This window comes from Cricetulus griseus, assembly GCF_003668045.3.
Source record: "Cricetulus griseus strain 17A/GY chromosome 1 unlocalized genomic scaffold, alternate assembly CriGri-PICRH-1.0 chr1_0, whole genome shotgun sequence".
NCBI classification, from domain to species: domain Eukaryota; kingdom Metazoa; phylum Chordata; class Mammalia; order Rodentia; family Cricetidae; genus Cricetulus; species Cricetulus griseus.
In genome coordinates, this window is record NW_023276806.1 from 66717358 (window position 1) to 66738784 (window position 21427).

The 21427-nt window shown below is 50.2% G+C and overlaps 2 protein-coding genes across 13 annotated transcripts in view; one reads left to right on the forward strand and one right to left on the reverse strand.

The window, feature by feature from the left end:
* The first annotated feature begins 1619 nt into the window (after window positions 1-1619).
* Lrrc71 (leucine rich repeat containing 71) lies at window positions 1620-11082 on the forward strand. Of its 11 annotated transcripts, none has more exons than XM_027393039.2 (16): window positions 1621-1959; window positions 2039-2185; window positions 4100-4249; window positions 4331-4459; window positions 4563-4638; window positions 4791-4868; window positions 6239-6307; window positions 6501-6660; window positions 6730-6813; window positions 6886-6975; window positions 7702-7857; window positions 8044-8137; window positions 8541-8629; window positions 9559-9648; window positions 9975-10096; window positions 10280-11082. In XM_027393039.2, exons 1-16 carry the CDS (start codon window positions 1803-1805, stop codon window positions 10317-10319), a joined length of 1731 nt encoding a protein of 576 aa, XP_027248840.1. In that variant the 5' UTR covers window positions 1621-1802; the 3' UTR covers window positions 10320-11082. The 11 variants fall into 11 exon arrangements, with proteins under 11 accessions (XP_035306245.1, XP_035306246.1, XP_027248840.1 ...); XM_027393040.2 differs by having other exon boundaries at window positions 9562-9648; XM_027393036.2 differs by having other exon boundaries at window positions 9559-9673; window positions 10280-10999.
* Window positions 11083-11348: 266 nt separating this feature from the next.
* The window catches only part of Arhgef11 (Rho guanine nucleotide exchange factor 11), a 126090-nt gene continuing 116011 nt past the window's right edge, over window positions 11349-21427 (reverse strand). For both annotated transcript variants that reach the window (XM_027393031.2, XM_027393032.2), the window contains 12 exons: window positions 20868-21046; window positions 20248-20323; window positions 19787-19954; window positions 18910-19000; window positions 18236-18361; window positions 17719-17780; window positions 16639-16842; window positions 15996-16352; window positions 14951-15079; window positions 13863-14107; window positions 13368-13554; window positions 11349-12235 (listed from right to left, as the gene is read on the reverse strand). In XM_027393031.2, the coding sequence (XP_027248832.2) occupies window positions 12177-12235; window positions 13368-13554; window positions 13863-14107; window positions 14951-15079; window positions 15996-16352; window positions 16639-16842; window positions 17719-17780; window positions 18236-18361; window positions 18910-19000; window positions 19787-19954; window positions 20248-20323; window positions 20868-21046 (1883 nt within the window). In that variant the 3' untranslated portion in view covers window positions 11349-12176. The remainder of the gene's footprint in view (window positions 12236-13367; window positions 13555-13862; window positions 14108-14950; window positions 15080-15995; window positions 16353-16638; window positions 16843-17718; window positions 17781-18235; window positions 18362-18909; window positions 19001-19786; window positions 19955-20247; window positions 20324-20867; window positions 21047-21427) is intronic.

Sequence of the window (21427 nt, forward strand, 5' to 3'; positions counted from 1 at the left end):
GGAGTCAGCATGGTGTGGGATAGACCTGTATACCCTGCCAGGAGCAGGGACTGGACCAGCAGGCCATGGACAAGCACATTTGATGACGTGAACAGAGAGACTGATGTTGGCTCTCAGCTTCCACCAAGGGAGACACCAGTTGACAAACTGTCTAACTCCCTTTCTTCAACCCAGTGTTCCTAGGCTCTGTGGACATAGTTGGTGGGCTGAATGTTGTGGTGTGTAAGTCTGAGTTTAGATTGATTTTAAAAACATGTGTCGGGTACCTTCTCTGTGCATATACCCAGGTGGGGCTGTGTGTGTCTAGTTGGCTTCAGAGGGTGTCAGGCACAGTTTCTGCCTTCTGCACTTCCCACATAGCTAGCCTCTACACTTAACTAGCTCCAACAACAGCAGGCTCTAGCTACCTGCCCACCCTTCACTTGGTAATCCTCCGTGATTTTGCTCTGATTGTTGTGCCCTGCCTGTGGTGTTTATCTCCCTGGTACTCTTGGGCTATACACAGTCAACTTCCTGTGCCTCGGTGGCCCTGCAGCCTACCTCTCCTGCCTAGTTTCACTCTTTTCTGGAGTGAAGGCTATCTGCCATCCCTCCTCCTCCTCCAGGGACTGGCACATCTGAGCTCAGCCTTCCTGGGTTACCTGTTGACTCCTGCTTGTACCCACCATACCTCTCTCCTTTGTTGCTGATGTTTCTTCTCTACACATCTGCAGAAGGCAGGAGTGGTGCCAGACAGGACTTGGATTTGTTTTATTATTTTGTTTTTGAGACCTTGTCTCACTATGTAGCCCTGGCTGTGCTGGAACTCACTATGTAGATCAGGCTGGCCTTGAACTCAGAGGTCTGGCTGCCTCTGCCTCCTAAGTGCTGGGTTTGACGGCACAGGCCTCAGACTGCACAGTGATGATGTGATTTCCATGTTACTAGATTAGCCTCTGCCGCCCCCTAGTGGGGAGGCCGACCGCAAGCTGCCTGAATGCAGGGCTCCGTGCTTATGTTCACTGTTGGTTTCCCTTGGCACACGGTAGTCAATAAATGTTCCTTTAAACGCTGAGTGGCTGAATGGCAGTGCCAGCGATAACTGTGGTAAACACCAGTACCTGTGTTCTGAGTAACCCTCAGAGCCTAGCTCGGAGATCTTAGAAGTAGCTTCCCTGCAGGGAGCAGCATCAGTGCTTGAAGTGCTGGGGTCCATGTAGTGGTATTGAATGAGGTGCCAGGCTCGAGGAAGCCGAGCAACTCCAAAGGGGCCCAGGGCAGCAAAATGGTTAAGGATGGAACTCCTGGATCCAGTCAATCAGACTGAGCCTCCAGTCCTCCAGGAAGCCGAAGAGGAGAGAACTCAGGCCTGAGCGCCTTGCTCTTAGCCACTGGGGACTCTGTCTAGAGAATAAGCCTGAAGTCCCCCTTCTGAGTGTCCTCCACCCACTACCACCTCCCTGCTCAGTGTCGCCCCGGCTCCCCGCATCACTGTGAGTAGGGCCTGTTAGGAGTCTGTCCCCTCTGCCCCAGGATCTACACGGACCCTAGGTTGCCTGGGCTCTGCTGTTCAGACCCGAACAGTACCAAACCACGCCCACTCGCTCTGGTCGGGGCAATCAGGCGCCGGTCACGTGCTCTCTTTGCCGTTGCTCTGGCCACAGCCCCACCCAACCAGGCTCGGTTGTCCTGGAGAGGGACTCTAGAGCCTGCAGTTGTACAGTTGCTGGCCAATTGGATCCGATGAGTGGAGACCCTCAGGGTGAGGCCCACAGAGCCCTGTCTCATCTTGCCTGTCACTTGAGGGACCCAGAACCACCAGTATGTCAAGTGAGCCGAGTTCTACAGGAACCTCACCTAGGACTCCACGTCCTGGGACCCAGAAGTCATCCGGTGCAGTAACCAAGAAGGGGGAACGGACTAAGGAGAAGCCAGCAGCTCCTCTGCCTCCAGTCGGTGAGGAGGAGCCAAAAAATCCCGGTAAGCTGTCAGGGCTGGGGTTGGGTTAATCAGAGCCGCAGAGCTGGATTATTATTAATTATTAATATTATTATTAAAGAAAATTTTGTCTGGAACTTCCTATATAGACTAGGTTGCTTCAGAACTCAGAATTCTATCTCTGCTGAGATCAAAGGTGGATCTCTTCAGGGGTTGGCCTTAAAGAATACACATTTCCAGGGGATACTGACATACATCATAAGATATGGTAAGATACCCAAAGACAACGGGTGGGGCGGGAAGACCCCATGCTGCTATGGGAGGGCTCTTGAACAGGCCCTAGAGATACTCAGTTAGCCCAGTTAATTTTTGAGTATATGCTATGTGGCCAAGGACACCGTTCTGCTTTGGCATATTTAAAGAAAACCATTAAAGTTAGATGAATAGGACCATGGCTTTTCTGGACAGAAATCAATTTTCACCAATTAAGTACAAAAGAATTTGTCAGAAGGTGTCTTGATACAAAATTTGACGCTTTTGCTAGGAAAGAGGGGCCCTGCTGTCCCTGGAATGGAGATAAAACAACCTGGGAAGACTCGAATAGTCCACCCTTTTGTGGGTGCCTTTTTCCCGTCTGTGCTAGTTGACAGGGACAGGCAGATTAGGAAGAACTGGAGAAGAAACATCTTCACAGGGAAGACAAGATAGCATTGAGTTCTCTGGGCACATAAAGGAACATGCTTGTAACCCCAGCACTTGGGATGCTGAGGCAGGAGGCACTTGGGTTCTATATAAAACTTGGACTGTATACGAAGCAAGATTATGTCCCAAGGAAGTAAAAGAGAACAAGAAACAGGAGAAGCAAGGAAGCAGGAAGATGAACTGTGACTGAGTAAGTAGCCCAGTTCAAGGACAGTGGTAGTTGCAAGAGGGTAGGTTAGGCTCCTGGGAGGTAGAGTGTGTTGATGAAAGGACTGGAGTGAGGGACCCAGCATCACCTTAGCTGCGTGGAGCATGTGGGGGTGTGCCTCAGGAGTGCGGCTCAGCAGTAATGAAAAGGGGCAGGCTGAAATGGCTTTGGGAACTGCTAGGGTGTTGGGATGTTCAAACCTGAGACTCCCCAAGATGGGTCAGAAGTGCCTGAAGAGGTGCAGAGAAGGCCCTGGCAAGGATGCAGGGGAGAGCTGAGTGGCAACTGTACAGGAGCTTGGGTAAGGGCCATGTGGAGGGCACAGAGACTTGTATTGTCACTGTACTACCATGGGGTAGAGATGCCTGAAGGGTGTTTAGATTTAGAGGAAACTCCATCTGATGGCCCATTTCTCAAACTGTGAGTTGGTGTGGGGGTGGAGGAGGACAGGAGTAAGTTCCTTTGAGATCTTCTTCATAGGGAATGAAATTGTGAGTCTGGGCATGGGCCCAGGAAGGTGTTTTAACAGATTTCCAGGTAATTCCTATGGATGTTAAAGTTTGAGGGGCTCTGCTCTTGAGAGGTGATGCCAAGAAGGATGATGGCCACACCCAATAGAGGAGAGCCAGCTTGAGCATGCACAGGGCTATGCAGGGGCCACCCAACTTCCCAGGGTCTCCTACCATTAAATCTGTAAATTGGGCTCAATGGTTGAACATTTCCCATGGCCCGAGTTTCCACTGACAGCTGGGCACAGGAGCAAAGCTTCTCACACTCTTTTCTTCCAAGAGTGTTCTGTGCCATGCACTGTACCTGGAACCATGTTCCCTACTGCACAGACATAGAAGGCCAGGCACAACTGACAGTGTCCTCTGCTGGTGGCCTGCATACTGCTGTGGGGTGGTTGGCAGGAACTCCCCATTTTCAGGAACCCTTCCATGGAGAAAACTGAGAAGAGCAGGGGTCTCTTGGTGTCAGACACCAGCTTTCGGTGGACAAGACTGAATTAACAGAACATTTTACAAACTCTGGGACACTGACTGGCAATATATATATATATATATATATTATATATATATATATATATATATATATATAGTGTTAGCAGGTCAGCAGCCCTGCTGAGTAACTTAGTCCCCTTCTGTGAGTTCTTGCTTTCCTCCAGTGTTTTTAGCTTTGGACTTAGCAAAATAGCTTCCACTTGGGGCTGCTGTGAGCACGGAGGTCCCTGCTGCGGTGAGCACTGGGCTCACTCTGCTGCCACCCCCGCAGAGGAGTACCAGTGCTCTGGGGTCCTGGAGACAGACTTCGCTGAGCTTTGCACACGGTCAGGCTACACGGACTTTCCCAAAGTTGTCACCCGCCCACGGCCCAACCAAAACTTTGTCCCTTCTGCTTCCATGTCAGAAAAAGCCACCCAAGGTGAGCCATAGCCCACCCAGCTCCTTCACTGGGTGGGGCATGTTGTGGCTGTGGAAGCCCTCACACTTCCCTGTCTTCTAGATGACCAGCGGCTGTCAGCATCCTGCAGCCAGAACAGCCTGGAGAGCAAATATGTGTTCTTTCGGCCTACCATTCAGGTGGAGCTGGAGCAGGAGGACAGCAAGGTAGTGAAAGAGATCTACATCCGGGGTGAGTGCCGGTGCCCCCTCCACAGCCCTGTTGAGTATCACCACCCACTACTGGTTCACATTAGGTTCCTCCCAGGCCTGAGATGCCCTTGGCCTTTCCTCAGGTTGGAGAGTTGAGGATCGGATCCTGGGGATCTTCTCCAAATGTCTGCCCTCCCTCAGCCAGCTGCAAGCCATCAAGTGAGAGGCACTGTTCGAGTCAGCCTCTGGCTGGCTTGAGAGAGATAGTAGTAGGCTCAGCTGGGGAGGGTGGAGGGCGTGTCTGGGGGACTGTGGGAGGGGGCTTCCTGTGGGAGGTGGTGCCCAGCTGCTGTTTCTGTTTCTAATACTAGCTTTTGGAAGGTGGGGCTGACGGATAATACCCTGGCCACTTTCATCGCCCTTTTGCCTCTCTGTTCCTCCACACTCAGGTCAGTTGTGGTTAGGCCTAAGTGGCCTGTCTGGGTGTCTGAGGGGGAAGCCGTTGTTTACAGAGTTAGCAAGTCTCATTTGTAGGCCTAGACTGTGTGGAAATGGGGCTTAGCCTATGTCTGTTGGGTGGTGGGAGTCCCACCTGAGACTACATGGTATCCACAGAGCGCTTTGAGGCCCCACCTCCTCCCTAGAGATCATCTCCCCTGCTCCATGACCCAGTACAGTGAGCAGGGAGAGAAGGGCCCATGACCAGAAACTGCTTTGGGCAGTGTGGGGAGGGGGGGAGGGAGTGCTGCCTACCAGGGGAGTCTGTGTGCAGGAGACCTGGTGCTCAGCCAGCCTTCTAGGAATCATGGGGTGGATGGGTCGGAAGCAGAGCCTACTTGCAGTTGCAGTTTGCTGAACAAAGGACAAAGCCAACTTAGCCGTCTGGCCCTTTTCAGTTTCCTATAGGACCCTAGTCATCATTCTTGCTTCACAAATAGTACCTCTCAGTGCTATCCACATGGGCTTTCCTCCTGTGAATCGGATGGGTGCTCCCTGAGGGCAGGGGCTATATCTTTAGCTGGGAAAGTAGAAACAAATGAGCTAACAGAAAAAGAACTGTGAATTCATTATGCAAGAATCAGCCATATCAACATAAGATGATTTGAAGTGAATTGTTTATATGAAACAAGGCAGTCCAAAAGGCCGAGCAATAATTATATACCACAGGAAACATTTGAATAGAGAAATTTCTACCTATTGGTTCCTTTTGCTTAGGACTGTGAGAGAAGCTATTATCTTGTAGATAGTGATTTATTACTGTGTAACAAAGTAACTCCAAAATGTAGTGGTTTAAACCAACCAGGAGAGCCAGGTGGTGGTGGTGCATGCCTTTAATCCCAGCACTCAGGAGGCAGAGGCAGGAAGATCTCTGAGTTCGAGGACAGCTTGTTCTATAGTGGGAGTTCCAAGAGAGCCAGGGCTACACAGAGAAACCCTGTCTCAAAACAAACCAAAACACAAACACACAAAGAACTGTCAGTAGTTCTAGCTAAACTGCAGAAGACAGGATTATATATAACACAGGCCCTGGGTATCCAGAAATAGGACTCAGTGAAGGCCATCTTAGAGATCACTGTATATATGTCAGCTCAGGAGCAGGCCCTATAGATCAGCTCAGGGAACAGGCCCCTCCCGTGGTCATAATTCTGGAATTCTAGCCTGGGGGAATTGTCATAGATGTGCTTCCTATATTGGGGGATAGATATCCTCAGACTCTATTTTCCAAATGCTCCCCAAAGATCCATACTTCCCCTCAATTCCCCTCCTCCTTGCATGGCCTCAGTGGCGATTCCTAGACCTCAGAGCCTTTTATCCTCAGGAAGGTGTCCCTGGAGGGGAACCCGATACCGGAGCAGTCCTATTACAAACTCATGGGACTGGACAGCACGTGAGACTTCTTGACTTCACTCTCCTTTCTTGGCCTGTCCCCCCCTTGAAGTTATCTTTAGTCCTTACCTCTCCTTGTCCCCAGGCACCTTTAATTCCTGCCCCTCCACCTATATATAGATCATTTTGAAGCACTCATATCCGCAAGAGGTCCCAAGCCCCAGGAACACCGGTTCTCCCTCTCCCTGCCCCAGGATTGCTCACTTGTCTCTGAGGAACAACAACATTGATGACTACGGGGCGCAGCTCCTAGGCCAGGCACTGTCCACACTGCACACCAGCAACCGGACCCTTGTTTCACTGAACCTGGCATTCAACCACATCGGGGATGAGGGCGCTGGCTACATTGCGGATGTGCGTGTGGTTGGGCAAGATGCATGGGGACGCTGGCTTGCCCTTGGCTTACAGGTCTGTCTTCTCCAGGGGCTGAGGCTGAACCGCTCTCTCCTCTGGTTGTCCCTGGCACACAATCGTATTCAAGACAAGGGAGCACTGAAGCTGGCCGAGGTGGGTTTGCATGCTGGGCGGGGTAGGGGATCTGATTCAGGTGTCTGATGAAAGGAGTTGGCTTTGCCTCAGGTCCTGCGTCCCTTTGAGCTGACCCACAAGGAGGTGGTGGAGCGGCGGCGCCTACTGCTGGAGAAAGGATCACAGGAACGGTCTCGATCGGTGAGGAGCTACCTGGTGCCAGGAAGGCTGCTTTTCTGTCTGCTGCTCATGACTAAAATTCGATCCATCCTTTCCCTTCTGGATTCTGGAAACCAGCGTCTGCCGAGTGCAACTTGGTGCTCCAGCTACGCAGTCACTCTGGTGGATAGAGTGTAGTTAAGAGACAAACTACTATTCAGGCCACCTGGGCTTGAAGTCCTTCCCACAAGCCACTCGTTTCTGATTATCAACTCACTGCTTACCCTCTGGGTCTCATTTTCCTCAACTAAGCAGGGTAACTGTTACTTTCTTCACACACTTGAGACGATTACACCAGTTACTATACAGCATTTGGAATACTGCCTAGAACTTAGCTCAACAAAAGCTGCCGACTGGGCATAATGTAAACCTTTCAATTAGGAGGCAGATGAGAGATGAGTTCAAGGACAGCCTGAGCTTCAGAGTGAGACGATGTCTCAATAAAACCAAGGTCTGGAGGTATAGTACAATACATAGAGGGCTTGCCCTGGGTTTGATCCCTAGCACTGCAACAAATCAACACCAACAAAAAGAGTGCACTACGTCCCCCTCCTAGGATGAAAGTCGGAGCCTCCAGCTCAGTCTCATCCATTTCTGGGCTCCTCCTTGCCAACAGCAACTCTGGTCCCAGACCAGATGATAGGCAGGGAGGTGGAGAAGGGAAGAGTTCTAGTTACTTCCTCTGCACCCTCCCATTTGTGAGTGCAGCCTTCCTCCTCCCGACACGGGGACTCCAAAACGGACCGGGACCGGGACAAGTTGCAGATGGTGGGCATCAGCAATATTACCTTGGTGGACAAGTCAGAAAAGATGCAGACAATAAAAACACCTAAGGGCCTGGGCAAGAAAAAGGAGAAGACAGGGGTAGGTGTGCTGGGTGAGAGTGAACCTTGGGCCCTGAATGGATGGGGGAGGAGTTTCCATGGTGTACAGGGTAGTAGGAAGAAGGGCAATGGATTTGGCCTTTGAAGGTGTCTCTCAAGCCCAGCCTTTAGATGCTCTCCCTCTGGGAGGTAGGGTATCCATTATGCCTTTTCACACCCTTCATAGGAAGTTGTAAAGAAGGAAGAGAAGTCAGGCCCGGGGCAGTCACCCACACAAGGAACCCCTAAGAAAGAAGATGCCTCAAAGGCAGGCAAAGGGAGTAAGTGTGAGCACCCTATTATGTGAATCTTCTCCACATAGAGTGAGCCTTGGCAGCATGTGGGGGCCTGGTTTTGACCCGGTTATGTCTGCCAGGAGCTGTTCTTTCATGTCTCTCCCTGGGCCTTGTTTATTCCTCACCTTGAAATACTGAGTGTCCATTTGGCCTAGACATTGTGCCTCACTACTCTATCTTTCAGGACTAGGCCTCTGTGGTTGTCCCCAGAAAAGGAATCCATCCATCTAGATGGGAGCTCACTGCAGATGTTCCTATGTTCTCCCCCAAGTCTCAGAGTTCGGGGACTCTGCCTTACCAAGCTCCTTTCTTTGGGGAGTTTGGGTGGTGTCGGGGGGGGGGGGTTGTTGGTCTGCTCTGTGCATTCTGGCTCCTCTTCTGGTCCCAGAGGTAACCATCCCTGAGCAGAAGATGAGCAAGGGAAAAGGGACGAAGACGGGGAGCAAAGAGAAGCGCAGCATCCTCCTGGAGTCAGAGGTATGTGGCTGGCCCTGAGGGATATGCCACCCCGTTCTTCCTGCTTTGCAGCCCCCTCTGTAAGCCCACTCCAGTCCACATGGGAATCCTATCTGACCTGTGTGTACTGTGGAGATGCCACTTACAACTCCCCGTTCCCCTCCCCATGTGGCAGGTCCCTTGACCTTGGACCTGCTGCACACCCGAGGCTCTGCTCTCTAAGGTCTTCAGCTAACGATCAATTCCTCCAACACCACACAGGCACAAATGCTGCTTTTGCCCCTTAGGTGCTCTTTAAGGCACTTTGTCACCACACTGCCCCATGCAGGACCCTCCTTCAGATCCCCCCCACCTTTGTTGCTGGATCCCCTTTCATGCTTTGTGACTCAGCCTTTCTTAGGACACCATCCTGTCATCTCTGTTCTCTCCAGGAGGACTCTACAACCCTGTCACATATTTTTGCAAGGGTTTCGAAACCCTTGTTTTAGAAGTCTTCTAAACCCAGGTTTTAGAAGTCTTTCCTGGCACCCAAGACAAGTTCTGGCAGAAGAATGAGTCAGACGGAAGGAGGAGGGTGGCTTTCTACTCCCCACATTAGTCTTTGCCTTTGTCTTGAGCAGGGATCCAGGGTCTTTGCACCTGCCGCATTCCTTGCTTGGGGAACCCACCCTCTTCATCTGAATGTCTGCATACCTTCAACTTTCACTCTCAGGCTGCCTCTTTTAAGGCCCACATTCCCATACTCCTCTGCTTTCAAGGGCCCTGCCATACCACATTCTTGTTTAATCCTCCGGCTCCCCACACCAAGGAACTTTTTGAGGAACTTATTTATCTTTGTTTCTCCAGCACCTAGGGACACAACCTGAATTATAACCAGCACTCAAAACCTGTATGTTGAATGAATGAATTAATTAAGTGGCCTGTTGATCATCTCTCATGTTCTGCTTCAGCAGCTAGTTGTTGAAACTACAGAGATGGTTAACCCTCTCCTGGAACCTGTGGAGCACCGTGATGGGAAGGTTTTCCTGCCTGGGAACAAGGTCCTTTTGCACCTCAACCTCCTCCGTATGTTTGCAAGCCTTACCTGTTCTTACCTAGGCTCCATCCTGCTAAGGGGTGTCACCACAGCTCCATGGGGTGTACTTGATTCTTAAGCAGATGAGCATCTTTTTGTCAGACCCACGGGGCTGGAGCTTAGAGGAAGTACTGGGATGGGATCCAGGGCAGTAGTGAGATGAGTAAGGTAGCTAGGTGGGGAAGGTGTAAAGTAGAAAGAATAGGGATAGAGGGCTAGTTAAAAGTCCTGCCTGGTGACCTGGGGATGGCAGGTATGACGCCAGGTGCCACTGTCTGTGCCTCCTCTCAGGAAACCGGATCACAGAGGTGGGGCTGGAAGCCTTCCTCACCGCCGTGCAATACCAGGTTCAGGTCTCCAAGCCCAAGACTTCGGCCAAGGGCCCCTTGGGGCTGCTGTGGCTGTCCCTTGCCGTGAGTTCCTATCCCTTTTCCAGAAGGTCTCATCATTGCCTGATTCTTTGTTTGAATGCAGCAACCTTTGTTTTCTGTAGTTACCAATGGCATGACTGCCTTCCCCTGCTTACCAGCTCTAACATTGTCCAGGGCATTGTTTTTTCTTGAAGACATAATGTCCTTTTTTCCCCTTTCTTTCAGAAAAACTGCTTTGACCCACAGTGTCCAACATACACCATGATTCAGGAACTGATGCTGCCAAGGGATCCTGTGAAGGCCAAGGTCAAGGAGGAGGAGGGCACAGCTATCTAGGCCTCCCACGGGCAGCCCTATCTTCTTGGGAGATATCTTGGACCAGTAACATAGTCTATTGCTGTGTTATTCTTGGAAAATCACTCTGCTTGGAACATTTGGGCTCTTGAGTCTGTTCATATTGCCTGGCTAGACATGGCAGAGTGGTGGCCTGAATCATACCATGGCTCTGTTGGGGACATGAACTGAGTTCCTGGCTACAAAGCCAGGGCCCTTGCTCTAGCTTCTGAGGGTCACGGCAGTATCCCTCAGACCATCTCTGCCTGCACACACATAGCCTTAGGATGATGGAGGGAGGAAGCTTGGAAGAAAGACCCACCCCCCAGCATCCCCTGCTGCTTATCTCCAACCCCTGAGTTTACCTGGCTTGAGATGCCAGGGCTCAGCTTTTAAAGATGAAGGCACTCTGGAGAGGGTATTGTATCCATATTTGCATAGCAAAGGCCAAACATTAGACAAGATAAAGAGAACATCACCCTCATCTCTAGCCCCTCTGCCTACTAGAGCTCCATTTCTGCACTTGTTGCCCCAGCACTGGCTGCTGAATGGTTCCAGTGACATCTCCCATTGCTCTGAGTCCCAACACTGTCAAGATGCACCATGATCATCCATTATGGCTTCTCCAGTTATGTCTGCCAGGTCCTCTAAAGCTCTGTCTTCAGCCCTACACCTGACCAGGGTAGGACATGACATCCCTGCTTCTTTGTCTTTCTTGACCAGGGTCACTTGCCCCACACCTAAAACTTTGGGAGAGGTGGCAAGACCTGGAGTGGCAGGGGCTCTCCTGGCTCCCTCTACCCATTCTTGACCAGTTACAACCAACATATCCTGTATCAGTCTAAGAATTATACAACCACAATGGAAGAATATTTAACTTTTCTTTAAAAAAATCTTAACCATGAAAGGAAGAAAATAAGAGTATACATTATTTTAACAGTAAAACAGTCATTCCCATATCTATATTTTATATATTATATATATTTATATATATGTATATATACACCTAGCACAGTGTGTATGTTCATCAGTGGGGAGTGGAGTGAGGACACGGCAATGAACCAATGCTGCTGTGGGCCCTGAATTAACTCAGGGACTCTGCTGTCTTAGGGTCTTTTGAGCTCCGTACCTGTTGTATTTGTTTCTATGGGGCAAGTGGAGAAGGGGTGGGCATGGGTCAGGCAAGATGCTCCCCACAGGCTCATTTCCTGACAATGAGGAGGGCCCTGGAGCTTGACAGGGCTGGAGTCTGGATGGGACATAGACAGTCACCACCCTGAACTGGGCTGCTGACTGCTCTCAGCTGTCTCTGACAGAGAGAAGGCTAAGTTATTTACAATGGCAAAAATGCACATACAATAGACATATTTATAGGAAACTAAAGGGAAAGAGAGGAGAGTCAGGCACCCAGCTGTCACAGGCCTAGGAAGAAGGGGAGGAAAAAAGTGCATTTACACAGAAGTCTCCTCCCTCGACTTGCACACCTGAGGGTACTGTACACACAGCACACCCCACACATGCTACATAGCTATGTGGAGTGAAGGGGTAGACCACTGTGGGAGACCTTTCTGTTGTGGTCAGCATGCTTAGGAGATGAAAGCCATGGAGACTTGGCTAATAGGAAGAGACACTGAAACTGTCCAATGTGAACAGACCAAGCAACATGCAAGTCTCTCCCCGGGCTTCTGCTGCATCTTTCAAGGGGAGGCTTGGGTCTCCAAGTGTTGTGCTCTGGCCCAGGCCAGATTCCGGCAGAGTGAAGAAGCAGAGGCTCAGGTTGTCTGGATGGCTATGGTCCTGGTGATGCAGCTGTGTCTGTGGCACTGTCTTCCATGGGGGTGTCGGAGCCTGTGGGAGGATGGTGAGGGTTGAGAAGCTGGCTAGGTTGCAAGTCCCCGGCTTACTCTTTAGCACCAGCTGTCTGGAGAAGCCTAATTAATTTTACTTATGTATATGGAAGTCAGACAACTTGCAGGAGTCAGTTCTCTCCTTCTACCTGGGGCTTGAACTCAGATGGTCAGGCTTGGTGGCTAATGCCTTTAAACACTGAGCCATTCTGTCAGTCTAACCCTTGTTTCTTGTGGGACTTCAGCAAGTCTATGAGAACCCCACTTCTGCCTGGCCCCCCAAAACCAGGTAAGTGTGTTAACTCTCTTGAGTCAGGCCATGGCAATGGCCTTCCCTTGGAACCCAGGGTGCATGACCTCAACATAAAAAGAGGGCTCTGGGGGCTGAAGAGGTGGCTCAGTGGTTAGGAACACTGCTATTCTTCCAGAGGACCCAGGTTCAATTCCCATCACCCACATGGCGGCTTCACAACCACCTGTAACTCCAGTTCCACGGTATTAAACTTGTCTCTGGCCTCCTTAGGGAACTTCATGTATGTGGTATACAGATTTACACGCAGACAAAGCATCCACACAAAGGATTTTAAAAAGAAGGATCTGTACTGGTCCCTATTTGGGGGGACCCTCTGTGTGGCTTCCCTAAAAAGATCCCTTCCTGGGGCTGGAGAGAGAGTTCAATGGATAGGCACTGCCATGCAAGCAAGAGGACTGGAGTTTGGATCACCACAATCTGTGTAAACCTGGATGTGGGAGTGCACATCTATAGCCCCAGTTTCATGGCTATAGGTAAGGTGGAGTCAGGAGAATCCCAAGCGAGCCTGGTTTACCCAGTGGTGAACACAGATTCTGCCCCAGGGTAGAAAGTGATGGCAGACAGCTGAGGTTGTTCTCTGACGCCGCCTACCCCTTTTCTCACTATGTGGTCCTGGCTGGCCAGGAACTACATAGTCTAAGGTGACTTCTGCTTCCTGAGTGCAGGGATTAAGGTGTATCCCACTATGCCTGGCAAAGATCCTTTTCTGAAGCTGAGGGACTGTGTTGGTTTATAACTCAGGGTCATGGGATGACCCCTCACTGCTTGGTTATGCTTACTCATGGGTCATGGCATTCCCTTAGGAATTGGCATCACTCACCTTCAGGGCAGGATCCCTGCTCCTGACTATTTTGGGAGTCAGAGGCCAGGGCTTCCTTGGCTGGAGGAGAGAGAGAGTGGTCTGTCCATCTGGCTGCCTCTGTGTGAAAACTGCCCACAGGAGTGGTTCCACCAGATGACTCTCCTCCAAGGGACTTGAGAAGCTCTCTGTGAGCCAGCTCCATGTCCTACAAGAGTTGTAGAAGGAGTGTTTGAGTTCCAGTGTCAAGGCTCAGAGGATGTGGCAGGTAAGCTGAAGATGGTGGCGGCCTAGGACTCCAGTGAAGATACACACTTCCTGAGTTGGGAATGTAGCTTAATGGTAGAATGTTTGTCTAGCATGTATGAGGCCCTAGGCTCAATATGTTTATATATGTGTATATGTATATACACATATCTGTACACACACACATACATACACACATTTACTTATGTAAATATATAACTGTCCTGAGTAAAGGATAGAAGGATTACTGACTCAAGGCCATGTTCTTACCTTGAGTCTGTGAAGCTTGATGGTAAGCTGCTCGATGGTATGGAAGATTATACCCACATCCCTGAGGACCAGGTTCGGGGGAGAGCAGGTGGAACATATTTGATCCTCAATGCCTCCCCTCTGGTACCGAGGCTCTGTTGGCCATGTAGGGAGGCTGTGGGGCTGTGAGGGACTTAGCGGTGTCCCGGTAGGCTCAGTGTTGGAGTCCAGAGGTCCTGCTGGCATGCTGACATAAAAACAGTTCCCTGTACCAATGGCAAGGGAAAGAAAACAGATAAGCAGAGATGCCTAAGTCATTCTCCCACTCCCTCAGTGTACCCTGTGACAGAATGGGCCAGGGAGGCTTCTACAGACAACCTAGTGCATGCAGGCCCATGCTGCCTACCAGGCTCCCAGAGGCCCTTTTCTCTTTAGATGGCACTGTTCTCAGGCTGGCCACCTGCCAGGGGAGGATGCTTAGTGATGAGAGTGAAGAAGGGGCAAGATGGAGGTGTTATGCTGAGGGAGACAGAGAGCGGCTCCCATCCACAAAAGGAAGGAGCAGGAGGTTTCAGGCCCCCTGGAAAGCAGCAGGCAGTGCATCTCAACTATTTCAGTTCACACTCTACTGATACATGTCACCACCCCTAGAAACATCAACTGAAGGGCGGGGGGGGGGCGGCGGAGGTCAGAAATAGCTGGCAGAAGTATGTAAAGGAGAGCCCCTTTACCATGGAGAAACTCAAAGGAACCTGCAAAGCCATGCAACCTTTTCTCAACACAGTGCTAGAGTAGTGGACAGGGCTGGAAGTGATTGCTCAGGATGTGTGTGGGCACTGGCCAGACTGTCTTGCTTTCTCCTGAGCATAGGCTGAAAGCTCTGCAGTGGGTCTCTACATCTCCCAGTGAGTGGCCACTCACTGGGAGATATAGAAGTACAGGTCTCCTTCCTGCCTCTGGGCTCACGTGCTACTTCCCAACCATCTCAGACAGCTTAGGGAGCACACAGGATGTTTATAACAGAACTCTGACAGCCAAGGCCCAATTCTATCCCACTGGACCCCTGCTACCGCCTGGCCTGGCTCTGGCTCCAAGGAGAAGTTGATTACCCGTAGCCTGTGCTCCGCCTTCCACTTCAGATATCTCAGATTCTGACTGGCCACTCTCTGGTAGCGCAGGGATAATTTTGCTGCCCGCCACCTTGGCTGCACCGACACCACCACCAGGGAGAAGAGAGACTGAGAGACAAAGCAAGGGGAAAGGAGGGAGAGAGAGCATGAAGGAGAGGAAGAAGGAAGTGGACATGTCAGGGGATAACAAGAATAAAGGAAGAAAAGAACAAAGTGAGTACAAGATCATACATGGCCATGTCCCAGGAGCCTCAGAGAACACCCCACCAGGTCACTTTGGAAGAACAGAAGCAGGCTAGTTCCTAGAAGCCCAGGAGAGGCAGCCTTTGGCCAACAGAGCAGGGGGCAACAAAGGCACAAGGGACTGATGTCAGACAAGCCCCTCAGCCTCCAGTGGCCCAGGCCAGGCATCACTGTTCTGGCCACACTCCTCAGGAGAGCCTTCCCTCCTCCATAGCCTTCCTGGTCTATTCAAATCAGGCTGGAGTTGTCACAGAGCTGTTCATAGTATCCCCAACTTGGGATATCCTCTCTGCCACTCTGTGCACTTGCTCCCAGACCACCCCCATTTCCAAAGGTCTTCCCAACTTTGTCTTAAGCCCCTCTGTGTTCAGCCACTTTCTGGAATAACAGGCATTTGTCCTCATCTTTCTAGGCCTGAGTTTCCTGGGAAGAAAAGTGACATTTTTAATTTAGGCTAGATAATCAGTGCAACTTCTACTGGAAGTTGATGTGTGCTGACTGAGGAGGGAGCTACGAAATGTTCTCTTATATTACAGAAGGAAAATAAGATATGCTTTGAATTTTGTCTAAGATACACAGACATTAAGTAGCAAGCCAGGGCTTTGAGCGAGCCTTGTCTGTCTGACTTCAAGGCTCTTCATATCAACATGTCTTCCTCCCCCAGTTCCCAATGCCTGCTCACACAGTATCCAAGAGAAGGATGGGAAAAGAAGTGTCTGCCTGCAACACTCATCCCTACCCCAGCAAAAGTGTGAACACAACAGACACAAAAACATTTTACCTTTTCTTACAACTTTGTAACTTCCTGTTGGTTCTGTGCTTGAAGCCTCTTCAGCTGGGTTCCTATCCAGCTCAGGAGAGTCCCAGATGCCAGAATTTCTGGTCCTTGGAGGCAGGTGTGCCAGAGAATAGAGTGCCAAATCCTCCCCCTCTGGCTGGCTTCCCTCTGGCCTCAGAAGCTGGGTGTTGTCACCTACAGTGGGAGCTTGCCCTGGGGATCCTGGGTCCCAGGGGTGAGAAGTGATGCTGATGACAGAAGGGGTGGGTGTGAGGTCATCCTCAGGCTCACCAGCAGCCTGAGTCTTCACAGTGTGACCAGGCAGCAGGCCACACAGGATCAGGTGCCGCAAGTTCTCCACTGCAGAAAAGACAGAGTAATGGCCTCCCTAGTGAAGGATTGCACAAGCCTAGCAATGGGAAAGCTCGGGAGATGAGGGCTACCATTGCTCCTGCCACTAACACAGTCAATCTGTTGCAGCTTAAGGGTGGAGCTGGTGGGTTTCTGTTTGACTAGCTGGCATTCCTGCATCCAGTTCCCCTCAAGTATACCTAGTAAGAACCTTGGAGTAGGTATAAAGTTGAATTCATACTGGCTATGCTACTGGGATACCAGGGGCCAATGACAGAGTCTTTGAGGCACTCACCATCTTCCAGGGCAGCATCAGCAAGTCCTTCCATGAGTAGAGGGCCTGTGAGGGCCAGAAGGACAGGGTCCCTTGTCCTGATGCCTCCATCCAGGGAGGGGGGAGGGTGAGGCAGGGCTCTCAGCTCCTCTGCATCCTCCTCCTGCTCAGGCTCTTCTTGTGCTACCAGCTGCTTCTCTTGATCTCTCTGCTGGGGCCCAGGGCCTGTTTTGCACGAGTGTGTCGGGGCACGAGAGAGTAGATGCATGAGGTGAGCCTATGTCCAGCTGTGGATGCTGGGCTTGGGGACACTGGCTGGTAAGCACTATGGAAATTCATGGTGCAACCCCTGTGGGCACCACCAGACCCCTGACACATACCAGCATACAAATAAAGACTTGTGTCTGCCTGGGGTGGAGTCTTAAGGTCTTAGTGGAGAGACACAGGGCATCAAAATAAACAAGGAAGTCAGACATTTGTTAGAAGGTGGTGAGTATTATGGACAAAAAGACAAAATAGATTAAGATATGGGCATTAGGAGTGCTAGTTATACTATTAATTGACATAAACAACAAAATCAATAACAGAATTGCCAGAACAAAGCTATGAAGGATGTATGGGACACAGAGGAAGACATTCTAAGTGGAAGGAAACAGAAGAGTGATATTGGCAGGGAGCTCTAACTTTTTCTTCAAACTCAAGATCTTAAGTTACTTAAGAACAAACAAAAAACCTCAAAGAGAATTTACCTGAAGACTGTGCTTCTATATCTCATCTCAAAAATTACATCTTAACTCCATGCATACCCTAATACTTCTCATTCTCTGTATGCATCTTGTTCTATGACAGTAACCTCTAGCTGAAGCTGGCAGGGGCCTTTCTTCTGCTAACCTGTTACCCACAGAGTCAGTGTGAGTTGGTCAAGCTGTCAGTTTCTTCTCTAGACTCCCCTCTCCAGTTTCTCTTCTACATTTTACCAAATGGTATCTCTCACATCTTTGGCCTTGATGGACTCTCCCATCACCTGACACTTTAATCTGACCCATACCTACAAAAAAATAGGACTATGCTGGTCTTCCACAAGATGGAGAGAGGCCTTACCTCCAGACAGTTCCTTGGGTTCTGGTTCATTATGGTAAACTTCTGAGTCATTTATTTCTACCCTGAGGGGAAAAAACCCATTGAAGATTAAAGCAGCCCACCAGGTGGCAATTTCTAGCTTTGCCAGCCTGGTCAAGGTGTCATGAAATCTTGCCTGGCCCCCTCATTATCTTTCACAGGCAATGAAAGAACATGGTGCAAGGAAGAAGGAGCTGGCCTCATCACCTGAATGGGCTGCACAGGCTGGCAAAGCAGAAGGTAGGCATTGGCCTAGCTTCTCTGGCTTCATTCTACACCACAACCCTGATTCAGGGGCAGGGGAAGTAGGAAGGGAAGACGGAGGACAGAAGGCAAAGAAGCAGAGGCATATCCCACTATCTGTGAGAGACTGGGGCTATTTCCAATGGTATTTCCCCATGGAGGCTGTCTACCCCAGGGGTTAAAGGCCGAGGAGCATCCAGAAACAGGCAGGTAGGATGGGGAAAGGTGCTGGGAACTGGAGGGCTAAGTGCCACACCTGTTAGGGGTGGAGCCCTGGTAGGCTAGCTCCTGGGATCCTGGTGGTGAGGGATGGATGGGTGTTGGGGCAGATCCAGGGTGCTTGGTGGCATTCTGCACGGCTTCTTCTAAGAGTTCCATCCATCTGTTGCTCGGCAGAAACACAAGACCAGTGGTGAGAATAAGGTGAGGCATACTCCCTGTCCTCTGTACTGTCTCAAGGACAGGCCTCCACATCTATCAACACTTCTCACTGCCTATTCCCTTGGGTTTATATGACTCATAGCTACCAATTACTGGATATTAACACTTGGATAGACCCCATTCCCCTGGTTTCAAAATAACACTATACAGATGAAAACTCAGAGAGGAAGAAACTGTCTGATTTAACCTGTCTCTGCCCACTGTGCCATTGGCAGCCAGTGTTGGGAAATGTGGGGTAGACAGACACCTTGTGTAGACTCAGGGCCTGGATTATACATGAATTTCTTATGTGTGGCCCAGGCCTGGTTGTACCCTGGGGTGAAGGCCTCTGCTGCTCTGTGCCTAAGTTGCTTCCTAACTTCTCTTCTCAATCCTACATCCAGGAAATGCTCTGGGGCCCAGCCCTGGCCTCACTGCTCAAATCCTTCTACACACCAATCTGGTTCCAAGGGGACAGAAGTTACATGGGACCCCGCAATCAATTCTCACATATTCTTGTCTGATGATGTCAATGCAACCAGTTCATAGATCTGGGGAGGGCCCAGTTCCGAAGTACAGATGATGAAGAAGGCTCGTTTATCTGGGTGAAGAAAGGAAGGCAGAAAGTCTACACTGGGCATAGCAGCCATGGTTCCCAACCTGAAGAAAACACTATGAGATATAGCTGGGTCATCAGAATCAACTGGTACTCACCAACAAAAAAAAACAGGCAATTATGGGTCTCCTAATGACATTTGTCAGGGTCAAATGACATTAGGTCATTCCTACTTCCCTCTTGCTCTGCTGAGGGCTGATGTTCATATAGTGCTTAGGACTTACCAAATCTTTTCATGTCTACCCCATCCTTTTTGAGCTGCTTAGGGAGGTCAGGTGTCAAAGATGAAGGTGATCCCAGAGAATGTGGTTGCCTATTCTTGCCCATTCTCATATCATACTTTGCCCTGCTACCTCAAACTCCTGGACTCAGATCTGTGCTGTAGGTGTGCTTTCTTCTGAAACGCTGCTCTATCTGAGGCATTCTTGCAACAAGATCTGTCCTATTCTTTAGGTTCCCTTTCTTCCATTCCTGCTTTGACAGAATGCTCTCAGCCCCGCCCAGTACACCCATTCTACCCATCATGGTCCTTTCAGCCTGACCACCCCTGCTTCAGGCTGTCCATCTTTACCTTGGTCCCTTTTCTACCCCTCACCCTGCCCATCTTGGACCAGGTCTTCCTGCTTAGACTAGATCAAGATAGGAAAGGAATACAGGACATTAAGCCTTGTAAAGCCCCAGAAAGGGCCTACATCACCCAGTGCTCACTGGGTAGTAAATGGTGAACATGTCCCAGAGCCCCGGGCTTGCTGGCTCATCTCTCATGGGTACCTGTGGCCACGGAGCGGATGAGCACAGCATTGAGCTTTAGCACAGGGCTGAAGGTCTGCTTGCTGTCTGAGGAGCCCACAGCTGTCTTGCTGTGGCACTTCAACAATAGCCTCTCCTCTTGTCTCTGTAGCAGCACTAGGAGGTCCTCCAGTAACAGCACCTGGAGGTCTGGGAATTAAGACAATCCCTGTTGCTCACTCACCCAGAGGCTATTACATGCTCATGCCCAAGCCATAGGAATCCAGTGACTCCAACTCTTTTTGTCTCTATATCCCTCCTTCCCACACTGTGCTTAAGGGGCCCCGTGGTGCCATCCTAGTTGCATTATGTATGCCTCCCCAGCATCCCTTTATTCTACTTGAGCAGCAACTTCCAAAGCTCATGCAACAGAGAAGAAGAGCGAACCCTGGAGAAGCACACTTACCACAGGCTCCCTCCCATTTCTAGTCCCTGGCACATACCCAGGGTCTTATCTTTGCTGATCCTCCAGGTCAGGGGTCCCTCATGGATCATCTTCCTCGTTGTAAGATCCAGGCTCTATAAAGGAGACATCATCACTGCATTCACTCAACAAGTATTTAAGAAGCTACTGTGTAAGGATATTATGCGAAGGTGCTGAGAATCAGCAGGTAGGAAACAACTGTTACCTTTAAGCTCTTACAGGGATGGAGGGAAGTAAAGTGTGCTAGGAAGCCCTGTGCCTGTGATGCTCTGGGGAATATATTAAAGGCTTAGACTTGGGATTCCCACTTGGCCACTAACCTCCCAAGGAGGCAGTGCTGCTTTTCCTGACCTTTTCTTTAGCTTTATTCTTGCCACATTATTTCCTCCTTTACCTCAAGTCCTACCCCATTCTATTTCCTTCAGCTGAGTTTCAACATCTGGTCTTTACTTAGTGGGGCTGTTCTTGTTCATCTAGGGATGAATGACATTAATAGGGTGTGCCTTCCAGGGCCTGGCCATGCCACCCTATCACAGGCAGTCCATGTATCTTACTTCTAAGACTCACTGGGCCCTGACTTGAGTTCTGCTCCTCAGAGGGCCCAAGAAGGCTGCCAGTGTTGTAACCTCCACCTCCTACCTTGAACTCTGCTGCCAAGGGGTTGATGGCCCGCTCTAGGGCAGTGGCATCCAGGCGTTTCTGGTAGCTCTCTAATCGGTGACGGTTCTCTGTCTGCTTCACTGCTTCATTTACAAACTTGAGAATCTCTCTGCACTGGTCCCGGGCACGGCAGAGCTTTTCATGTTCTGGTGTGCCACCTACCAAAAGGGGGAAATGTGTGGTAGTTAGTGCTTCTGCCTGCAGAGTGCATATGCTCATCACTCTTCTAGAGTTATATATGATTAGCATATTTGATTATTTACTTTGTGTGTGTGTATGTGTGTGCGTGCATGCATGCACACACACCACAGTGTGTATATTTGTCAAGTTGGTTCTCTCCTTCCATCCTTTTCTGTGGGTTTCTGTTGAGTCATTTTGCTAGTCCCCTGGTTATAGCTTTCATACACTGCAGAGGTACCCAACAGAGGTATTAATGGGTCTAAAATCCAGCATAGCCCTCACAGGAACTCACAGTTGCCCAGAGGTGCCAAGACGCCTCTAAGGGCCAGCCACTGAGTCTATGCTTCCTGATTTCTATA